The 20,749-nt window shown below is 32.4% G+C and overlaps 3 protein-coding genes and 1 long non-coding RNA gene across 7 annotated transcripts; 2 read left to right on the forward strand and 2 right to left on the reverse strand.

Moving 5' to 3' along the window:
- Positions 1-1,724: 1,724 nt before the first annotated feature.
- Positions 1,725-4,209, forward strand: LOC130893807 (uncharacterized). Its single transcript, XR_009059251.1, has 2 exons — positions 1,725-1,769; positions 3,895-4,209. It is a non-coding gene; the product is annotated as an uncharacterized LOC130893807 (long non-coding RNA).
- On the reverse strand, positions 3,074-7,763 carry LOC130893805 (cleavage stimulation factor subunit 2). 2 transcript variants are annotated; one of them, XM_057800196.1, is made up of 9 exons: positions 7,577-7,763; positions 7,445-7,523; positions 7,078-7,393; positions 6,339-6,446; positions 5,981-6,285; positions 5,896-5,928; positions 3,649-3,731; positions 3,331-3,503; positions 3,074-3,221 (listed from the first exon to the last, which is right to left on the reverse strand). In XM_057800196.1, exons 1-9 carry the CDS (start codon positions 7,626-7,628, stop codon positions 3,099-3,101), a joined length of 1,272 nt encoding a protein of 423 aa, XP_057656179.1. In that variant the 5' UTR covers positions 7,629-7,763; the 3' UTR covers positions 3,074-3,098. The 2 variants fall into 2 exon arrangements, with proteins under 2 accessions (XP_057656179.1, XP_057656180.1); XM_057800197.1 differs by lacking the exon at positions 5,896-5,928 and having other exon boundaries at positions 7,577-7,762.
- Positions 7,725-18,304, forward strand: LOC130893804 (anaphase-promoting complex subunit 4). Of its 2 annotated transcripts, XR_009059250.1 has the most exons (7): positions 7,725-8,517; positions 8,571-8,699; positions 8,756-8,922; positions 9,867-10,589; positions 11,570-11,813; positions 12,952-13,879; positions 18,045-18,304. XR_009059250.1 is itself a non-coding variant. In XM_057800194.1 (6 exons), the coding sequence occupies exons 1-6, from the start codon at positions 8,406-8,408 to the stop codon at positions 13,815-13,817; spliced, it is 2,241 nt and encodes a 746-aa protein (XP_057656177.1). In that variant the 5' UTR covers positions 7,793-8,405; the 3' UTR covers positions 13,818-18,304. The 2 variants fall into 2 exon arrangements, 1 of the variants encoding a protein (XP_057656177.1); XM_057800194.1 differs by having other exon boundaries at positions 7,793-8,517; positions 12,952-18,304.
- On the reverse strand, positions 16,160-20,617 carry LOC130893806 (uncharacterized). Of its 2 annotated transcripts, XM_057800199.1 has the most exons (5): positions 20,522-20,602; positions 20,184-20,399; positions 19,799-20,132; positions 19,615-19,750; positions 16,160-17,751 (listed from the first exon to the last, which is right to left on the reverse strand). In XM_057800199.1, exons 1-5 carry the CDS (start codon positions 20,550-20,552, stop codon positions 17,452-17,454), a joined length of 1,017 nt encoding a protein of 338 aa, XP_057656182.1. In that variant the 5' UTR covers positions 20,553-20,602; the 3' UTR covers positions 16,160-17,451. The 2 variants fall into 2 exon arrangements, with proteins under 2 accessions (XP_057656182.1, XP_057656181.1); XM_057800198.1 differs by having other exon boundaries at positions 20,184-20,617.
- Between the last annotated feature and the right edge of the window lie 132 nt (positions 20,618-20,749).

The following is a 20,749-nucleotide window of genomic DNA, read 5'->3' on the forward strand; positions in this document are numbered from 1 at the left end:
GGTAAAACCACCATGCTGACCAAGGAGCATGCATGTTACTTACAAATCACCAAATAACATACAACCATGTGCAGAATAACTTTTTTTATTTAACACTATTTCTAGATTTTCGTAGCTCTCTTTCATATGTACAAAATGACCGACAGGTACAGAAGCATACACGTTACCGTTGTGTAGTAAAACAGCCTTTAAACTATTTTTAGATGAATCAATAAACAGCCTTCAGTCTTCTTTCTTGTACACAATTCTAAACTCACTCATTAGACCAGGAATGTCTGAGCAGTACACCAAATCACCTTCTTGTTCAAAATACTTTGAAAATTGCTGTTCTCTCTTTCTGTACACATGAACGCTAGTTCCAGTCGCAAACAAGTTCTTTTCTTTTAGCCTAGAGCGAAGCAGTTCAGATCCATAACTAAGTCGTTAAGCTCGACCTGAGTAAACAATTTATGCTCTATATTTTCAATATCACATTGAAATTCTTCATCGTGTTTGTCTAACTCCGACTGTACATCAGAAAATTCTTCTATTACAATAGAATTTAAGTCCTCTGGTGGTTCAGGGACCAGTAAATCTACACCGTGCCCTACTGGTCGGATAGCGGACGGAAGGTTAGGGTTATGACCAGTAACATCAACACTGCAAAAGTAACTGTCATCAAAATGATTTCTTGGTTACCTCCATATCATAGGAACAGCAAATTTGAAGTGTTTTTGCTCTTTTTTTGACCATTTTCTAAGGTCTTCAACACATACATACCAAATCTTATGCGGCGCCCAAGATTTATCCTGATCTCCAAGTTCAGTTCCAAAGTATGCTAGATAAACCTTTTTTACAAAGTCTGTAATGTTTCTTTGGTGTTTTATAATAACAAACTCACCACAAATATAACAAAAACTGTCAGCAGAGTTTTTACAACTCCGATTAGGCATTGCACTGAGCACATGTACATACAGGAAACGGAAACTGAGGTTAGGTTGACACTAAACTAAACATCAGCTGTTTAGCATGTGTTGCAGCAGTACTACCAACATCATCTTCATTCATTAAATACCCCTAGATAGATATGGAGTCGGTCTTTATGGATCATTCAGGTTCATTAGACCTATTTTTTCAATTTTATTTTAACTATAAAAAAGCTGTTAAATTCTAAAAATGTTGCTTGATTTCATAAATGTAACTATAAAATTTGAATAAATGGTGGGTGATACAGCTTTTTAAGCATCATATTTCGATTCGGCAACTTAAAAAACATAAGAATAAGGTATTTTCAGTAAAAAAGTTTTTTCATCGTTCAATCGAACAAATAAAGACTATCGGAATAAATGTCATCTAAAAATATTCGTTTGGTGAAGTCCACCCCTGTTCTATTGTCAGTGATTAAGTGTTGAGGCTGGGAAATTTTTAAAATAAGTATGTGCCTTTATAGTTTCGTTATCACATAAACAGCGGTGTGTTAAGATTGTTCCGTTTTCAGTAGATTAAAAAAAATGCCCGATTAACCGCATCTTTCACCCTTTTTCCTCTTTTGTGGTCATTCGGACCACCGAACGCTCATAATTTCTCATTAATTAACGCCTAATCGCTTACAATCTGCCAATTAAAAATTTTAGAAATAACATTCAAGGTTATTTTATAAAAATTGTTATCATGATTGTTATCGACAAGATTTAATTGTTTAGATTACAGGAATAAGATTTTCAAATAACACTTATTAACTAATTATTATATTGGTGCGAAATTAATTCGAATATCAATTTCCTGTAAAGGTAATTACTGTTTCCTTTCGAAAACTTTGACCATCCGATTGACAAAAATATTATTTAATATACAAATACATATATTTATCAGTAACCGTTTGATAAGAGATTTAATCTTATGATTTTTTTTGCCACATAAAATTTGTTTTAAATTCTGTATAATATCTTATGATATAAAACAGTGGTCGCCAAACTTTTGAGTTAGTGAGACATCCTAGCATTTATAAACCTTTTATTGAGCTACCTAAGAATATTGGGCCAAAGAAAGTATACAAAATGGAATTTAAAACAGTTTAATACAAACCAACATTTATTTCTAGTATTAATCAAAATATATAGGAAGTCTAACAAAAAAAGTTTAAATGTTCATTTCAATGAGAGCAGTGGAACTCTTTTTGGCCTTCAAGTATTTTCTTGAAGTTTGGAGAGTATGTTGGTAATTGTAAAAATATGCTTGGCACAAGTATGTAGAAGTGAACATAGTTTTCAATCTCAATGCAACTTGAATCACAATTGGATACTTTTCTTTGGGGACCAGAGATTTTCAGTGACATAGAGGGATTTTAGATACAGGTCATTCTGAAAGCCTGATCTCCACCAAAATGTTTTACAACACAAGCTGAAAAATCTTCTGCATCGATCTCTACAAAGGGAGAGTTGACGAACTGTACCACAATCAATATGCTTTTAAAATCTTGGAATCGTTGATCAAATTGTTGGCTAAAGTACGAAAGAATTTCCACGTACTCTTGGTAATTGCTGGGGTGTTGTGGAGGATTTTGTGTGTCAACGATCTGCTTCATACTAGGGAAGAGATTTTATGAAAATGATGTTACATCTGGAATCATTCCACCGTTGTTATTATCTTTGCCTTGAAGCTGCAAGTTTAAGCGGGAGCCTCGTTAGCTGGAGGCTAGTTACTTTCTTAGATCGAAAAAATTCTATACCTTGATTTATAAAACGAGAAATTAGGGGAGTTTCAAGATACCAAACTTCGTAATAATAAGTCGTAGTTACAAAAATTCATTAAATGGACTATTTTATCTACAAAAATATAGCTAACTACTACCGCAACGACACAAATATGGATTGGAACAGTATGATATCAATACCACAATACATGATAAATTAAAGAATGTTTTTAACACGATTTTGATGGGTTTTGTTAATTGAAACAGCAAGTATAACATCTAGAGTTCTTTCAAGATGTTAAGCGATTTCTGAAGAATCACAGAAGGATTGTAATTGCTTGATTAAATGTTTAGGAGGAGATATATGTGTTCTGATAATAAAAAAAATACACACAAAAGTCATATATTAGAAAATAATGTAATAATATTAACGAGTATGTGCACTTTTAGCTATTTGTTCTTTTAAAACCAAAATACTGTTTCTCTGTTCAGGTGGCAGCATTGCTATTTGTTCATCAGATAACTGCAACACTTGCATAATGAGAGCGGCCTGAAAAAAAAGAAATTATATTGTTAATCATTATACTTTCCATTTGAAATAAAAAATTTTTCTAGAATTCTCAATTAGTCTAAATATAAAATTAAATAAATATATTTACTTTTTCTTGGTCAGAAGCTCCTGGATTTTGTGCCCCAGGACTAGTATTTGGAGCTGGAGTAGGTGCTGCTATAATCGGAGCAGGAACCACAGGCCTAGCAATTGCGGCAGGCTGAGGAGGAACCACCGGTCTTGTAAGAGGAGCAGAAACTGTAACTTGATTTGTAGGTGGTACTAAAAATACAGATATAAAATTGCTACCAAATTATCTAAAACATTATTTTCTTTTACAAATATCTAATCGAAAGTATGTTTTAATTTTAAATCCGAATTATGTAGATTCTACACTGAATACGAAGAGAACCAAACGAATATTTACCAATATTTTTTTGTCGTGGATCCATCCGTGCTTGTCTTGGATCAACAGGAAAACCAGTTGCAGCCCTCGGATCTCTTACAAAGCTATAAAGTAGAGAAAGTATATAAATACCACATATCATACTGTATATGCCTTTCTTAAGAACCATTCTGGATAAAAAAAGCAAATGATTTATCACAATACATGAAATTCAAATATGCATGACACAACTTTTTGTTCTAACAGCCTTTCTTTTGAAATTTACAGTAATGAAGTTCACAAAACCCAGGATATAACATGTATGATATCCCATTCGAAATAATGGTAATTAACGACCGCCAATCATGGATCAACAAAAAACTTCTGCAAGCTCTAAATGTATCTCTCTGGTACAAACATGGTTCGAAGCAAGGAGCTAGTCTGGGCATTCCTGGACCAAAATGCAAGATCTCCATACCTCTAGGAACATCACTCACCTTTTCTTAAGCGCCCTTGAAGTCCTGAAAGCTATTGAGTGGACGTCCAAACGCAAAAGCAGCTTGTCTTTGAATCATGGATATTCTAAATTATAGTTTTAGAAAATATTTCGAATGGTTTATTTTATTATTTCAATCAACATACCATGATATACTTAATTGCCCATTTTAAATAAAGCTAATATTATTAATTCAGATTGCAAACATCCATAATATGTCTCATTGTTACTTCCCACGGTCCTAATGGCCTCAACTATGGGTCTGGGAATTTTAGCGTATTTAACCAACAACTGAATTTCAATTTCGTTCATGACTGCCAATCCCAGTTTTCTTAATGCTTCATTTATGGTTATTTGGACTTTTGAAATATCTGTTATGCAATTCTAATATGAATTCCGAGTTAAGTTAAGGACTAAATGGAGATTTACCAGTAAATTTCAAATGTTTCAAGTGACCTTGCACAGTAATTACAAACAGTCAGACATTTAGTCATGCCATAGCCACACCATGTAGTTTCCGGTATTAATTATCCCATGTTGGGATCAAATCTTAGTTATGGGTTACACATCTCTTGTGGTTGGTTGGTATAACCCTTTTAAAAATATAAAATACACCTAGAAAAGAATTTCAAATAAAATACAAAATGCTTTTATTAAAAGGGATTCAATGCCAGATACGACATAGATATTTTGCGATTTGTACTACAGACAACACTCTTCAGTTTCACACTGGAAGGTGCAGCAAGGAGTATCCCAACGAATCCTGGAGGAACTATTTGCATTAGGTTCACATAGCACCTGGCCTATGCGGATGATGTTAACATCATGGCACAAACCATTTCAACTTTTTCTTTCAGCTGAAGCAAGAGGACTCAAAATCATTAAACAGAAAACTATGTACATGAGAACCTCAAGGAGAATCCCAACTTCTCAAATCATGTTCCAAGTCAGAGAACATCACTTCCCTGTATGCCACAAATTCAAATATATTGGGCCATTATTACTGAAGATAATGATGTAACCAGATGATTCTGAGCAGTCCAGAGAGTGCTCAAGTTTAGAGGGCTCTCACGAAGGTCAAAGTTCACAATTTACAAGACAATAATCCGTCCCGTAGTCACATACGGACGCGAGACATGGACTATGACGACGACAAGTGAGCTGATTTTTAACTGCTGGGAATGTCAGTACCTACAAAAGATTTTTCGTTCTGTTTGCGAGAACGGTACGTGGAGGATCCGGAGGAATGCTGAGCTGAGACAGATTTGGTGGCGATCATACGGAGAGCGCGCCTGAGGTGGCTGAGACACGTGGAGAGGATGCCTTCTGATTGATACCCGCGCAGAATCATATATGGAGTTTCTAGACGGAAGGCGACTGATTGGAGGACATTTATGTGGACCTGATCTAGATAGGAGTTCGACGTTGAAGGCACCATCCTCAGGACAGAAAGGATTGACAGTCGATTGTTGAGAAGGTCCTGGTTCTCCAAGGACCGTAAATTAAAGTTAAAGAAGATTTTAAATAAAAGTATTTCAAATAAATCGCATCTTTGTGGTAAAACACTACTATAATTAATATTAGAAAACACAAATTGTTATGCAATAAAATGTCGAATGTGTTTGATGAAATGTAAAGTTTCGTAAATCATGAATGTTAGTGAATGGATCAATTTAACATTCCAATTCAAATTAACTGTTGTTGAACGTAACCTAACCCTACATGGAAATGGAAGCAAATAAAAGAAACCATTACATGCTGAGAAATAGATTCAAATTAAAATATAAACATACCCCTCAGTTTTTGCATCTCCCAACTTTGCTACACTATAGAATTAAAAGTTTTTAATAGAAGAAAACAACATCATATTCAACTTACTTTTCAGCTAATGTTGGCGGTAATGGATTTTGAATGGGACCTGGCATCTGTCTCATATCTTGATCACTCATTTGCCTCATTCTTGGATCTGGTGCTGCATTCAGAGATCTTAAATCAACATCCTGTCCTGTGAATACTGGAGTTTGAGCTGGTAACATTGGAGTAGGTGGTACAGGTTGGTAATCTTGTCTAGGAGGCTGGACTGGAGGTTCTCTATATTGATTACTAATTGGTACTTGAACAGGAACATTTTTATCACCTGGCATTAGTGTCGCGGGAACTTGATTAACAGGATGCAGTAAACTCTACAAAATTTAATAGTAGATAATATGATAAACAATAGTTGTTGTAATATTACAGCAGCGGTATGTGGATCGATAATTTTCATCACAACTTGAGCCTGAAGAAGAGCATAAGCTAACTGAGGATTCTGCAGCAACATTTGCCTTGCTTCTGTTGGATTATTCTGAAAAAATATACAAAACATAAAAAATTACACCACACCAACATAACATGATAGACCTTATTCATCACCATAAACAGCAAATAATTACATATTAGACAATTAGACACCCTTAAAGTTTTATATCACCAAAACTCCTGTTGGATGCATTTTTTTCACAACGTAGTCCACAGTACGTTGAGATATTTTTAATTTGGCGACAATGCTGCAGGTACTTTTGCTTAGACTACACAGACTCGCGACTAATGCACCTGTTTTACCGATTTTAAAACTTAGAAGTCTTAATTTGCAAGAATGAAAACAATTAGTAAAAGAACTTCACAAAAAGATGTCTTGGCCATAAAAGTATGGAGGACAGCACATTAACACAAGGTTAACTGGTACTGAACCACAATACAATCATAAACACTGTACAAATAATTCACAGCTAAAGAATAATAAACAAATAAGCTGGTACTTTCAAGTGTTCACTTTTCATACTCATGGTAAAATATAAACAAATAACAGATACTATTATTTTTGGTTTGTAAGACACCATTTCGACCTTCACTCGACAATATGAAAGAGTATTATTTTCACATATAATGAATGTATTATGTGATAGGCAAAAACCAGTAATAAATATATAATATACCTGTATAGTAGTTTTCATCTGTTTCATTAGCTCAAACATTTGTTCTGGAGGAAGAGAAGCTACTGCCTTACTTATAGCTTCTGGAGCTTTTTCAGCTTGTATAGGCTCACCATAAGGATTTTCTACTGGTGGCTGATTAAGAAGATTCTGCATTTCCATTCTAGATTTTTCAGTACAAGCATTATCAACTCTCAAATTTCTACCTCCAATTTCATACCCATTTAAATTTCTCATTGCACTCAAGGCGGTTTCTTGATCTCTATATTCACAGAAACCATAACCTTTTGGTTTTCCAGTTTCACGGTCAAATACAAGCCTTAAAAAATTTAAAGGTTAAACAAAATCCACGATTTATGTAATTACTTACTTGAAAGATAATACTTGTCCTACTTCACCGAAGATATCTTTTAATTTTTCTTCCGTGGCCTCATATGGTATATTACCCACTAAAAAATTATAACATTTAGTTGAGATACAATTTTTTCTATTTTGAGCTTACCAAACACCGATCTCATAGACTTGTCCATAATATTTGCTTCTAGATTGTCCATATTGACGATTTTCAATTTTTATTTAACTTCAAAATTTATGTTTATATAGAAGTGGAATTAACCTTATTTATCAAGTCGGCTTCTGTTTGTGTCACTTATTGTCATTTCTATAGTTGGTATCTCAGTGGCGTGAGTTTTAAATTTCCGATAACCACCGATAGTCCAGAGAAGTATCAAAAGTAATTGTTTTTATAAAAAGATTCATCAATGCAAAAAATTATTTATAAATGTTAATCATTTTTTATTCCTTTAAGGCAGATTTGCGTGACACAGAATGAATATTCATGATTCACTAATACATTTTATAAATTGATGTTAATTTACTTGAACTATTTTTTTAAAATTATTTTTTCTTAATTTGATATCTGGCCACTATTCTATCCTTTATTAAAAAACGCAGATGAAGTCTTCGTTCTATTTTTTCCATCATTAAGTTTTTTATGTCTACTGTGAAATTTGGTGCTATGGAGTTTGAGGTCTGCCGACGAAATGAGAAACACCATAGAGTTTAAGGTATTAATAAATAAATATAATGCATATTTTTTCATTGATTTCACAGAGGAAATTTTTCTTTTCATGCGGATTCTTCTTATTCCCTTATATCTCTACTTCAAATTTTTCAATAACTACCTTTATCACAAAGTTTACTACTCAACTCAATTGAGAGAAATAAAAGAATAAGAGTCAATTTGAACTTAACGGTGTACTGCGCAAACGAGAAGTAAACTTAACCTTAACAATCAGCAAATTTGAAATTTAGAACAATAGAAGATTGAAATGTCTGTATTTCATACAATTAAACAATTAGAAGATAAAAATGTACCGGTTGAAATAAATTTGATGACATGGAGTGATCGTATGGATCTTGTAGCTCTTTCTAATATAAAAGGTTTAAACTCAATTTTTTTTTTAAATATTGCAAGTGAATTTAATACTTTTCAGGAGAAGTTTCGTTAAATAGGTTGTCGTGGACGAAAGCTTGGAGTTTGAGTCCTCCCAAAGAAAACTTACAAGTTAAAGCAATTGCTTGGAGGCCAGATGGAAAAGTTTTAGCTATAGGATACAATTCAGGTAGGTATATATATTCCCCATTAACTATTTTATGTACTGAAGTAGTACTATTGTAGGTGAAGTCTTTTTAATCGGCGTTGAAAATAAGAAGACACTGGTTGATAAAGATGTAGGCGCAGAAATCACTACTCTATCATGGGTTCAAGAAAAAATTGAAAACAAAGTTCAAAATACATTTACACTAATAAAAGAAGAACCTCCTAAAAATTACATGAAGTACATAGTAAGTATGAAGATAAAAATCGAAATTTTGTTGTTAGTAACTTTATTATTAGTACGAAATTATGAATGGAGTTGAATTGAGGATAGGGTTGCCACCCCTGCTTTATATAAAGTATTGTACAATAGTGTAGGTAATTGTACTCTATATTTTATGGTAACTTTAAAGTACACAAAAATACTTTATTTGACATCTTTATGGAGAAATCGCTTTATTAAACCTACTTTATAATCAGACATGGGGTTTGCAGAATTATTTAATAAGAGTAATAATAATTTTTTAAACTTGTATAAAGTGATTTCACTTCTACTCTTTTCCTGCTATGTCATTCACCAAAAGAGTTTTTTCTGTTACTAATAACAAATGATGAGACAAAAGAAACACAGATTTCCTGAATTTGGTAAAAAATGAATTACTTATTTACTTTAATTCAAATAGAGACTGTAAAGATGCTGTACAATTGTTCATTGGAGTTACTAATTTAATACTAAAAACCAACAAAAAATATGTTGTAACTTGTACTCTATTTTGATACTATGTACTTTTCTTACATATCACAAACAACAAATGTACTTTGATTAATGAAACAAAGTGGCAACTCTAGTTGAGGACTCAAAATAAAACTGTCAAGAGTTGCTTGAAACGTTTTGATTCTTTATTTGATCTTTATCAGGACTGTGTCCTATTTGTATTGTAGATAGATTTGAAAACACAGGATAGGTTGTCAGTCAGATACAAATGGTATCTAGGAGTTTTTTTAACACGCTTAAATCAATAACATCAAGAATGACATCTCCACTAGTGTTTTTCGAATCTATCGATAATACATCTAGCACCGAGCCTTGATAAAGATCAAATAAAGGATCAAAACGTTTCAAAAAAGTCTTAAAAAGCTTTTTATTGAGTTCTCAACCCAACACACCATTTGTAATATAAATTTATTTTAGGATCTTTCAAAATTATATTTAAAGGATCCTGTTCCTAATGCTACATTGGATGGCTCAAATGTTGAAGATACAAAAGAAACTAATTTTTTGCAAGATCAAAGCGAACTTAATTTATTATTAGTTGGTACCAAAGATGGTTACGTACACATTAGAGTGTTTGGGTGTTTCACATGTGCAGTTTTAAATATAAATGAATATTTAGGAACTTCTTGTTGTGTAGAAAATGTGCAAATTAATGAGGATCTAAGTAAAATATTTGTCACTGTCAAGGATACAGATTTTAATATAAGGGTGGTTGTAATAAATGCCCAGATTTTTAAAACTCATACTGAAGAATTTTTTTGTGCGGGCATAAAGTATGTTAAGTTAGTAGACTTGGTGAAATATTTAACAAACACCATAACAAACATCACAGAAACATGGGAAAGTTTCTTATTAGAAATTGATCATAAACTATCCAAATATGCTAAGAAAGTTCCAGAAGGTGGTGTTACAGCCGATTTTCTTGATTTATTAATGTTTGGAATATGTTCACCTGAATTAGAAGAGTTTTTAATAACAGATCTAACTAAAAAAGGATTGGAAAAATTTGGTCAAACCATAGAGATGAGTTATGCAAATATACAAAAGTTGTTACTAAAAAATGTCACCAAATTTGGCCAAAATTTAACTTACCACTTGGCTGAGTTGCGAGGAATGGCAAGGCTAGAACACAAATACCAGGTAAGTTAGATAATTATTTTTTGTTAGCCAAGATATACAACAAAAATGACAAATATATTGGAATGTTCTCTGATAATTTTTTTTTCGTTATCAATAAAACAAGAAGAGTTCCTTCTGCTTGTCTCAGTATTTTTGTAGTAGTGTAATGGAACTGATCAATGCTTCATGTGTCGCAAATCCATTATGGAAACCAAACTGTTCATCGCTAATGTCTTATTCATATTTTTTGTAGGTGCATTGGTGAATAATTTTTAGAAACAGCTTTAGCATGTGCGACATTAAACAATAAGTCTAAAATCACCACATTTCTTGGCTTTGTTTGTCTTTGAGAGGGGGATATGAAAACTGACGTAAGCCAATCTTGTGGAATGTGTCCACTTTCATATATCTGATTGAATAATTTAATGATAATGTTTCAGATTCTTCTCCTCAGTTAGTTTTATGATTTCTGTGTGTGTCATCCAGTCCAGAAGCTTTCCCATTTTTAGCATTTCGGAAGGCTTTCTCCACTTCTTGTTTCAATATAGGAGGACTGTTATCTTGTCTTTCATATTTCTGGTGGTCTGGCATTATGTCTAAAAATAATTCTTGTATATAAACTCCCCATATGTTGTTTAGGTTGCCTAATTCCGATATACCTACATTGTTGTTGTTTGTAAGTCTAAGGGCTTTGTTTTGTCATTCCTACTAGTTCTTTTATTTTCTTGTGCTCAAATAGGACATCAATTTCTCCATAATTAGAAGTGGTGAGGAAAATGAGTATTAAAAGTAATCACTTTGCATGCATTTAACTATTTTTTCATAACTTACTCTCAAATAATATAAAAGTTGGTAATAGGAATAAGTATCATTAAATTTATAGGTGGACAAACTATAATTTTGATTCATTTTTCTCATTCATTGTATATATGAGGAAGTTATATTTGTTATTGGAAGGAAATATTTAATATATCTCTGCAATGATATTTTTATGATTTTAGATAATTGGTTTGAAAGAAGAGCAAATAACAGCAGCCATACAATCCAGTGGTGCATTTTTAATAAAAGCTGGGGAGATGCAGCAAATTATTAATCATTCTGTGATAAACTACAAAGCTTTCTTTAGATGGTTATATGGCGCTATTCTATTTTTGATGGATGAAGCTATTCCTTCTGAGATACACAAAATAGCCCAACAAGATTTAGCTTACATTACAGAATTTTTGCAAAATTTTGATCACATCGGTAAGAATTCTCTTACATATCAAAACATCATTGTAACTTCAGTTAATTCTTCACTTCTTGTTCTTATGCCTTTTGCGGTGTTGGATTGGGACTCATATTCCACCTATGGACGACAAGTACTTTCAATTCCTCATTTCCTTTTGATAGTACTTTCATTTCACACTGCAGTATCATCTCGTATTATTCTTTATCTTTTCTTTTTAATATCACGAATTTTCCATAATACTCAGGATGATATCCAGCATCATCCATCGTTGTAGGAAAATTAATATCGTGACACTTATGTCTTTGCTCACGAAATACGTGCCTTTTCAAAATGATTTTCATCAATGTCTTTCAAATTATTAGCACAACCACATAAAAAACACACCTTCATTATTATTGTTTCGAAGCACTTTTTGCACTTTTATAACAATAATTAATAGGAAATACTCTAACTAGTTCAATAACTGAGACACTCAATGTTTGCATTAAGTTTAGACAGCGTCTCCATGCATCTTTTTCTAATGTTAAATTTCTCTCTCGGTAGCATGCATGAAGTATAGTAAGGTACTTTTAAAAATGCCCCAAAACTTACCTGTTCACAGTATACCTGAGAAAGACACTTAAACAGCAGTGCTGTTATAACTTTCATTGGAAATATGACCAAAACATTCACATTGAAATTCCCTTGCCCTGAGAGAAAGAACCAGGTCCAAAGGTTTACCGCCGATTTTTAAAAAAAATATTGAACAGATGGTATCATATATGATACCATGCCCGTTCAAGGGTTAAGTCTATAGAAAATGTACATGAGTCTTTCCCTCTTTACCCCAAAATAGTCAAAGCTTGGCTAGCCTTGCTATATGAATAGCAATAGTTATAAGGTTCGAAATAATATAAAAGTATAGTGCCAGGCATTTGTCACTAAAATAGAAATGGCACTAATCTATATTCTTATTAAGAAATGTTTAAACTTCAATTTGATTATAGTTTGAAGCGATTACTCGATAGGTACAGTTTATATCCAAAAAATGTATCATAGAAAAAATATAGCAATTTTAAGTACCATATTTGCCTTGGCACTAAATGATTTTTTCAATAGTTACAGTAAGTAGTATCTCTAATACAAATTTTAACAGTTTTTTTTTGTTTTAAGGTAATAAAGATGGCCAGAATACCAAAGGTTTCATAATGGAACGTTTAGGACAATATCTAACAGACGCCCCTCTAGTGATAATACCAAATATGGATGGTAACGATTGGACAACATTCCTCTCTGAAAACGAATGCATTCAAAACCATCCCAGTATATTACAACATTATAAAACGACGTCATTAATTCATCAGTTTAAAGATTTGGCAGTTAGAATATGTGAAATTTTCGATGCGCCTAAAGTAACTCTAAAAAAACATTTCACTCCTATACACACTTTCGATTGTTTCAATTTTGGTGAAGGACCATTGCGAATGTCAGCGATAAACGTCAGTAATGAAATGATACTATTCACTTTCCTACAACCGAGTAGCAACATTTATGTACTCCAAGTACATTTGACTGATTCTATGTGTCAAGCCAGATGTGGTAAATTTTATTTTACCCAATTATCTGAAGACACTGCCGAGATATATCAAATATTAGATGTATCATTCTATTCAGGCAGCATTTTGTCGTTATTGTTGCAAGAAAATTCTGGTTACAAATCTGCTACTTTATTGCAATTTCCTCTATCTTCGGCTATGGAAAAATTGGTGGAAATCGATATAAAAGCAGATATTAGTAAAACTATTTTACCCAATTCTAATGGATCTCACTTTAATCCAAAATTATTCAGAAATATTGAAATGGCGGCGTCTACTTTCGCCGTTTCAGGTAGTAGAAGAGTGTGTATAGTGTTATCTGAAAATAAGAAAAAAATTAAGTTATTTGAAATGGAAGCGGACGAAGAAGACGACGAAGATGCTGATATGACAAGCAGTTTGTTAAAAGATGACATCAGTATGCAGGAAAATACAGTTGAATGATAATTTTTTTTCAGTTGTTTTACTGGTTTTAATTTTTATCGAGTCGATAGGACAGGAGGGAGGTGAGTAGAACCACTTTCCATGTTGCATTGGTTAAGAATTTTTGAATGCCAAAATATTTCCTGTACAGCTCTAGAGTTTTAACCGAAACTGCGAAAGTTTAAGCTCAAATTGAGAAGGAAATGGCGTTAGTTGTTTTTGGATGTACCAGATTTCAAAAATTCATTTATGGTAAAATATTTCTAGTAGAGAATGACCACAAACCATTAGCATTTATTTGTAAAAAATCTTTAATTAATGCTCCATTACGTCTCCAAAGAATGTTGATAATTAAGTTACAGTTACTGAGACGTTAAAGTATGAAAGTATCTCTTAAAATTAGTGAAATGGGATTGGCATAAAATAAAGATAAATTAAATGAGGAATTACAAAAGTATCCGGTTCACAGGGAGGCAATTATTAGTGTAAATGACGTGCTGTTTAAAAGCAACAAAGTTGTCGTACCAACTTATTTGAGGAAAGAGATGCTTGACTTAATTTTAGGTACCCAATCACTTGGGTACCTTAAAGTGTCAACTTAGGACAAGGGAGGCTTTGGTCAAAAATTAAGTCTGGGATAGAAGAACTTGTAAATAACTGTTATACATAGTTGAATTTTAGAAACTCAAATTCTAAGGAACCAATTAGGTTAGGATAGATGTCTATCAATTTAACCGTAAAAACTATCTCTTGGAGATTGATTATTATTCAAAATTCATCGAAACTAAATCTCTAAATAAATTAGATAGTACACTAATCTAATATACTTAGAAAAATTTGAGAGAACAAGTAAAGCCAAAAGACCACCATAAACAAACAAACAGAAAGATAAATAACCTTAACATCATACATCAAAATCACGTGACAATCGCAAATGGATGTGATTGGTTTTTTCTATTGCTACGAACGGCCGGGAAAAGATAAAATTCGTTTATGTTGAAAGTCACCAACGTCAAACCGATTGGCAAACGGCAACTATTAATTGTCTAATAGTCTTATGCATTTCAATGTTTTTATTTTGTAACGGCAAACGGAAAGTCAATCGCCAAAATTGATAAATTAAAATTTGAATTACTACCTCATGCACCCTATTCGCCAGTCTTAGCCCCTCGGATTATTTTATGTTCACAGACTTGAAAAAATGGTTCGGTGGTCATAGATTCTCCACCTATGAAGAGGTGATGCCGACAGTTTATGGCTGTTTTGAAAAGCTTAACGATTCTTTTTATAAAAAGGGTATCAAACTTATTGAACAACTCTTGGATAGTTCAACAATTTGGTTTTCCTACCTAATAAATGCACTAATAACGCTTCTTAATGAAATATATACTTCACTTATTAATAAATTTTATACGGCATCAGTTTTTTGTGATTTCACTAAGGCCTTCGATTGTATTGATCATGAAATTTTGATTAACAAACTAGAGTATCATGGTATCCGAGGTGTTCCTTTGAAATGGTTCGTATCTTACCTTGAATGTAGAAAACAACTGGTCTAATTCTTTTTTTTTTTGGTATTCATTAATGATGTCACAGACTTACGAATAAAGGTAAATTCAATTTATTTGTGGATGACACCAGTGTAACCTGGAGTGATCCAGACATACAAGCTTCACATTCTACCATGGGCGAAGATCTATTTACTATTAAGTCCTGATCTGTGAACAGGTTCTGTTTAAACACTGAGGAAACTTATTTATAAACGTATTAAATTTCTTTAGCCCTCTATTTTTTAGAGGGCAATGTTTGAAGGGTTCGAAAATGGTATCAGTCATACATTAAGGTACGATTTGTAAGTTCATATGTCAGTTATTTTAAAAGTTATAAAAAATTTAAAAGAATCGAAATATTTGTTAAAAAAATATCAACTTTTTGTTCCCTATCAATTTTTTTGTATAACTTATAGTTTTTCAAAAATTTTGAGGTCTACCACATCTCATTTTGAAGCTTAAACTTTAACCGAGTAATAACTGATAGAGTGAGAAAGTGTCAATTTTGAATTATATTGATTATAAATTTTTAAATATTGATTTTTTGCAAAAAATTGTAGAAATCTTTTTTGTGGATCTTTTTAAAACAAATCTTTTTTATTTGAAACATAAGTAAACAATTAAATTGTTACAACAAATTACTCGGAACAGATTTGGGCTCCGCACCATCAAAAAATCAATTCTACGCATAAAAATACGCTCTAAAACTGAGGGGAGTATGAAACGGTTACGGGAGTCTCTCTAGCTGCCGTACTTAAGAGTTACTGTGAAAGTCTAGAATATATCTAAATGACCTTAATAAAAATGACAAAATTAACTGAAAAGATGTATTATTAACAAAATCATTCAAAAATTACAAAAACCTTCATGGATTATATGTATGTCAAACCGTATGACTTGATACTGAATACACTGTTTACACCACCACTCACGATTACACTGTCTGACGCGCGTTTCGATAACCAAGTTATCGTCCTCAGAGACTGAAGGTAAACTATGAGGGCCGTTTTGGTTTCAACCTCCGATAGACTATAAATAAAAGACAAGTTCATATAAAACAATAATTTTATTACCACAACATTGGTACACTTATGGTTACTTTTCTACATAACCACCGAAGAGATTGAGACATTTGTCATATCTGTGGACAAGCTTTTCAATACCCTCTTCAAAGAAAGTTGCCGCCAATGTAGCCTAATCGTTCAGTAATAATAGAGAACCAAACAGACCTTGAAACTTCCGGAAATACCGTAAACAAAGCAGAAATGGCGAATCTGCGGTTTTCTTTAACCATTCTGTCAACTCGTTAAACCAGGTAACTTGAAACTACAGATTTGCGTCCTTGGCATTCTCCATCATGTACATCATTACGGCCATCTTTCAACTTTTGACACCATCACTCATGAAGTTTTCTCCATACATAGGCGTTGAGCCTGTAAAAAATGAATCACTCTTGGTGGGAGCATCTATAATGGCGGACATGTTTACGTGGCTGTAGCATCACGCCGACTGACGCCTGAATGACAACAAAGTCGGAATGTGTAGTGCGAGAGCTTCGCAGTCGCCTACAGCGCATGCCCCCGTAGCGATCGGAGGTCGAAAAAAACGGTCCTCGTAAAATCTAATGACTTGACCTACTTGTTTTATATTAAATTTTCCCACTAATAAAACTCCCGCGCAAATTAATTCCATCGGGAAAACCTCCTTGGCGGGAATCTTCACATTCATTCCTGGACCACCAAACTATGGAGTAGGCTGTAAGGAATTGGCCCTTTGTCCCTATTTAAGCTAGCTACTCTTACATCTTGCAATTTCAATGCTTTCATATGCATCCAACAATTTATTATTGGGCACATTTCAAACAGTGTAATTGTGAGTATTGGTGTAGTGATGGTGTAAACAGTATAAATTCCGGAAATTCCAAATTAGTATGACTTGTTGTTAACGAGTTGGAATATCCATATGTACTGAATTCAAAGAAATCTCATTTAAAACCATGTTAAAAAAGAAATAGCTAAAAAATGATTACAGTATGGGAGAATATCAAGATTATAGAATTTATTAAAATGTTAACGAAAGTAGAATCTATTAACTATATTAAAATATCAATTATCTTTTTCTGAAAACCATAATAATGAGGGAGGAAATGGGTATTGTGGGATTGCAGAATCATCAACTGTAGACTGTGGTTCCTCGGGTATTTCATAACTATTCAAAAAGCTACAACATTCTCGCAGAGTCTCTTTTACATTATTTAATGTATTTATGTCATATTTTTCGAAATCGTTTCCACTCAATTCTTGCAGCAAACAAATTATGTCTTTCTTTAAAGATGTTTTATCACATTTCTTTTTATTAGTATTATGTTTATCAAGTGTACTGACCGTGTTATTATCATAGTATTCCTAAAAATTGAACATATTATTACTATAGTTATCCCAGAATTATTTAATACAATATTAGTCTAAGAGCCAGTGGATGCCAGATCACACATTGCTAAGGGCCGTCGCGGGGCCCTAGTTACACTCACAGAACATACCAAAAACAAAGTTTACTTGTATGTAAATTTTGGCAACACAAATTTATTTCTGCCATCTACCAACCGTAACGTTGGTGTAATAAAATGTGTCATTACTGTTAATGTTTCATTATTGTCAATGTGTCATTCGTCTTATATCAATGAGAATTTGTTTTACAGTCAGCTGGGGAACATAGCCCTAGACAACGAAGGATCTTATAGGAAATAATTGAATAATTAAAAGCTCTTTTCTGTAATTTTTTATTAAATATTTATTTCTGGTTAGTATTTATTTACGAATTACACTTTTCAAATTTGTTTGTTAGAAAAATTGTATTTTGTTCTTATTTTAAAAGTGATATTGGTAATCATGTCCACTAGCTTTCCTTTAGTTGAAAATATAGGCAAATATTATTTTGTAAATAAACGTGTCACAGTTCTAAGGTGTTTTTATTTTTTATCCTGAATCCAGGAAACTGCGAAATCGGAATTGGATGGAAATAAATAACATAGAAAACAGTAGATATTCTTTGTTATAAATTTAAATGAACCGCGAAAATAGATTAGTTCTGCCATCAAATTTCGAGGGCACTGGCATCGAAAATCCGCTATGTTGTTTCTACTGAATAACAACTAAGTTTGAATTTCTTCTTAGAGGGGTATGTTCTGTCGTTACACTCAGGAGTGATAATTTTATGAACTAAAAAAGCTGCGTTTAGATATGTCAAAATACACTATTAATTTTCTTCAAGTACTTATTTCTTTGACCTTTCATATATTATTGTTACTAAATCGCCTAGATTTGACGTCTCTTTTGTTATAAAATTCATTGTGGCGCTCTCTAAATAGGGCAGACATCTCAGTATTCAGAAAATAGTCTAAAAGGTTATCAAGAGGATAGAAAAAAATAAACCTGCAGTAACGGAACCACGAAATATCAAAAAAACATAAATTCAATTATAAAGATTCAAAATAACTAGGAACGGAATATAATACACGAAAAAGAGAATTTTTAGAAATGGTTTATGTTCATAAGAACGAAAAATCTATAAATGATAGAGATGAAGACCGAAATCTTTAAGTAAAATTTATAGGTTTAAATATAATAACCATAAAAAAACTTCGATATTCCTTTAACAAAAATAAATATTTAACACCAAAAAACTACCTCCCGCGTACCGCACGCGCGGATATTCAGTCATTTAAGTTCGAGCACTTGCGTTCATTGGGTGTGTTTTGTTTCCTCTCTATAATGCCGAATGAAAACTTAGTGGGACCAAGTTTTGGTGTTCCGCTGTGGAGTTCCTCCATGGAATCAAGAGTCACGGAGCATATGAAGCATTGTTTATAGCAAAAGTCTCCTGCGATGTGTCCAAATACCAGAAACGATTTAGTATGATCCATTCGTTTTCAAAGTATAAATAATAAATATAAATAATTTTTTTTTTAATTTTTGAAATAATAAATGTAAATAAAACTTTTAAGAATTTTTAGCATCACTTTTGAACTATGATAATCGTCAGTAGTTTCCTTTATAAATAGCTATAACAGTATACTTTGACCTATCTAAACTGCAGCTTTCCTAAAATACTTTTTTAATTCATAAAATTATCACATTATTCGCACTAGATTGTAGCTGTGGCCACTGCGACCTTGCTTGCTTCATGCTTGGTAGGTATAACAAACTCGCTCCTAGACTTTCTTAAATTATGTATGGTCTACTGTATACTGGCTCTAATAAGTTACTTACCCAATTAGACTGCTCTGTGAGAACATTATCTTGAGTGACCTTATTTTGACATTGTTTTCTCTTTGTACTTTTAGTATCACCTTTTAATTGTTTTTTAGTTACATTCATCGGAATTTCATCAGATATATTTATTAACCTAAAATTTAATACCAACTAAGATGTTGAAACATGATATGTAAGTTACCTTTCAGGCATTTTGCTAGTTAACTGTATTGCCCTTCTTGTTACATAATTAACAGGACTTTTTATATATTCCGCGGTTTTAGGATGTCCATAGTGTGTTTTGAAACAGGTAACAACGATAAGTTTAGTTCTTGAATTTTTAATAACGATTATTTCACTAGTACACAAAGTTTGTAATTTACTGTTTTTGATTTGTGTCCTTCCATTATCAGTAGTTTCTGTATACAAACACGAATAATGTTTTATTTGTAAATGTTCATTTTTATCTTGCTCTTCAGTAATGGAATATTGTTGCTTAGGATTACTGTTTATATTTGACATCCAATTTAAGAAATCTGTAAAATTCAAAACTTAACACATTTGTAGAATATGAATAACATTTTTACCATCCTCTTCTTCGAATTCGAAAATTGCTTGATCCATTAAAATAGTATGTTTTTGGACTAAATGTTGCCTTAAATCTTTAGCATTTTTATAAGATGTGGAACATCCTTCTAAACATTTGTAATCAAACGTATCGATTGGATAACTTTGAATACGTAAATCAAAAACCCCATGTACTTCCTTTAGGTGTCTAGTTAATGATGCTTGTGTACTATAAACTTTAAAATTATTACAATTCAAACATGTATAAACAGACATATCAATTTTGAATTTCACACATTAAGGTTAGAAAGAAGTTATAAATTATTACACAAATAGCTGGCAACAGTGAATAAAGTACCACATAGGCGTAGGTATGTTGAATGATTCATAATATTTTCGTTTCGTTTTAAATGAAATAGTTCCCTACATTAATAACGAGGAATTTAAGGTCAATTATGTTCTGCTTTATTAATCGAAAATATAAATCCTATTAATTCCTTCTTGATACGCTCATTATAAAAGTAGTTCATAAAAAAATAACTAAGGGACTGGTCACATGAAAAGGACAGATACTTCAAAAGAGATA

The sequence above is a fragment of the Diorhabda carinulata genome, chromosome 5 (assembly GCF_026250575.1).
Source record: "Diorhabda carinulata isolate Delta chromosome 5, icDioCari1.1, whole genome shotgun sequence".
NCBI lineage: Eukaryota > Metazoa > Arthropoda > Insecta > Coleoptera > Chrysomelidae > Diorhabda > Diorhabda carinulata.

What these genes read in the sequence shown, in the direction of transcription:
- LOC130893805 (XM_057800196.1), bottom strand. Translation starts at nt 7,628, where the DNA reads ATGGACAATCTAGAAGCAAATATTATGGACAAGTCTATGAGATCGGTG. An exon ending in AGATGAAAACTACTATACAG is followed by an intron (nt 6,447 to 7,077) that starts GTATATTATATA and finishes ATATTTTTTCAG; the next exon opens with AATAATCCAACAGAAGCAAG. An exon ending in CCGCCAACATTAGCTGAAAA is followed by an intron (nt 5,929 to 5,980) that starts GTAAGTTGAATA and finishes TTAATTCTATAG; the next exon opens with TGTAGCAAAGTTGGGAGATG.
- LOC130893806 (XM_057800198.1), bottom strand. Translation starts at nt 20,439, where the DNA reads ATGTCTGTTTATACATGTTTGAATTGTAATAATTTTAAAGTTTATAGT. An exon ending in ACTAGCAAAATGCCTGAAAG is followed by an intron (nt 19,751 to 19,798) that starts GTAACTTACATA and finishes ATTAAATTTTAG; the next exon opens with GTTAATAAATATATCTGATG. An exon ending in TCACAGAGCAGTCTAATTGG is followed by an intron (nt 17,752 to 19,614) that starts GTAAGTAACTTA and finishes TTCAATTTTTAG; the next exon opens with GAATACTATGATAATAACAC.
- LOC130893804 (XM_057800194.1), top strand. Translation starts at nt 8,406, where the DNA reads ATGTCTGTATTTCATACAATTAAACAATTAGAAGATAAAAATGTACCG. An exon ending in AGCTATAGGATACAATTCAG is followed by an intron (nt 8,700 to 8,755) that starts GTAGGTATATAT and finishes GTACTATTGTAG; the next exon opens with GTGAAGTCTTTTTAATCGGC. An exon ending in GCAAAATTTTGATCACATCG is followed by an intron (nt 11,814 to 12,951) that starts GTAAGAATTCTC and finishes TTTTGTTTTAAG; the next exon opens with GTAATAAAGATGGCCAGAAT.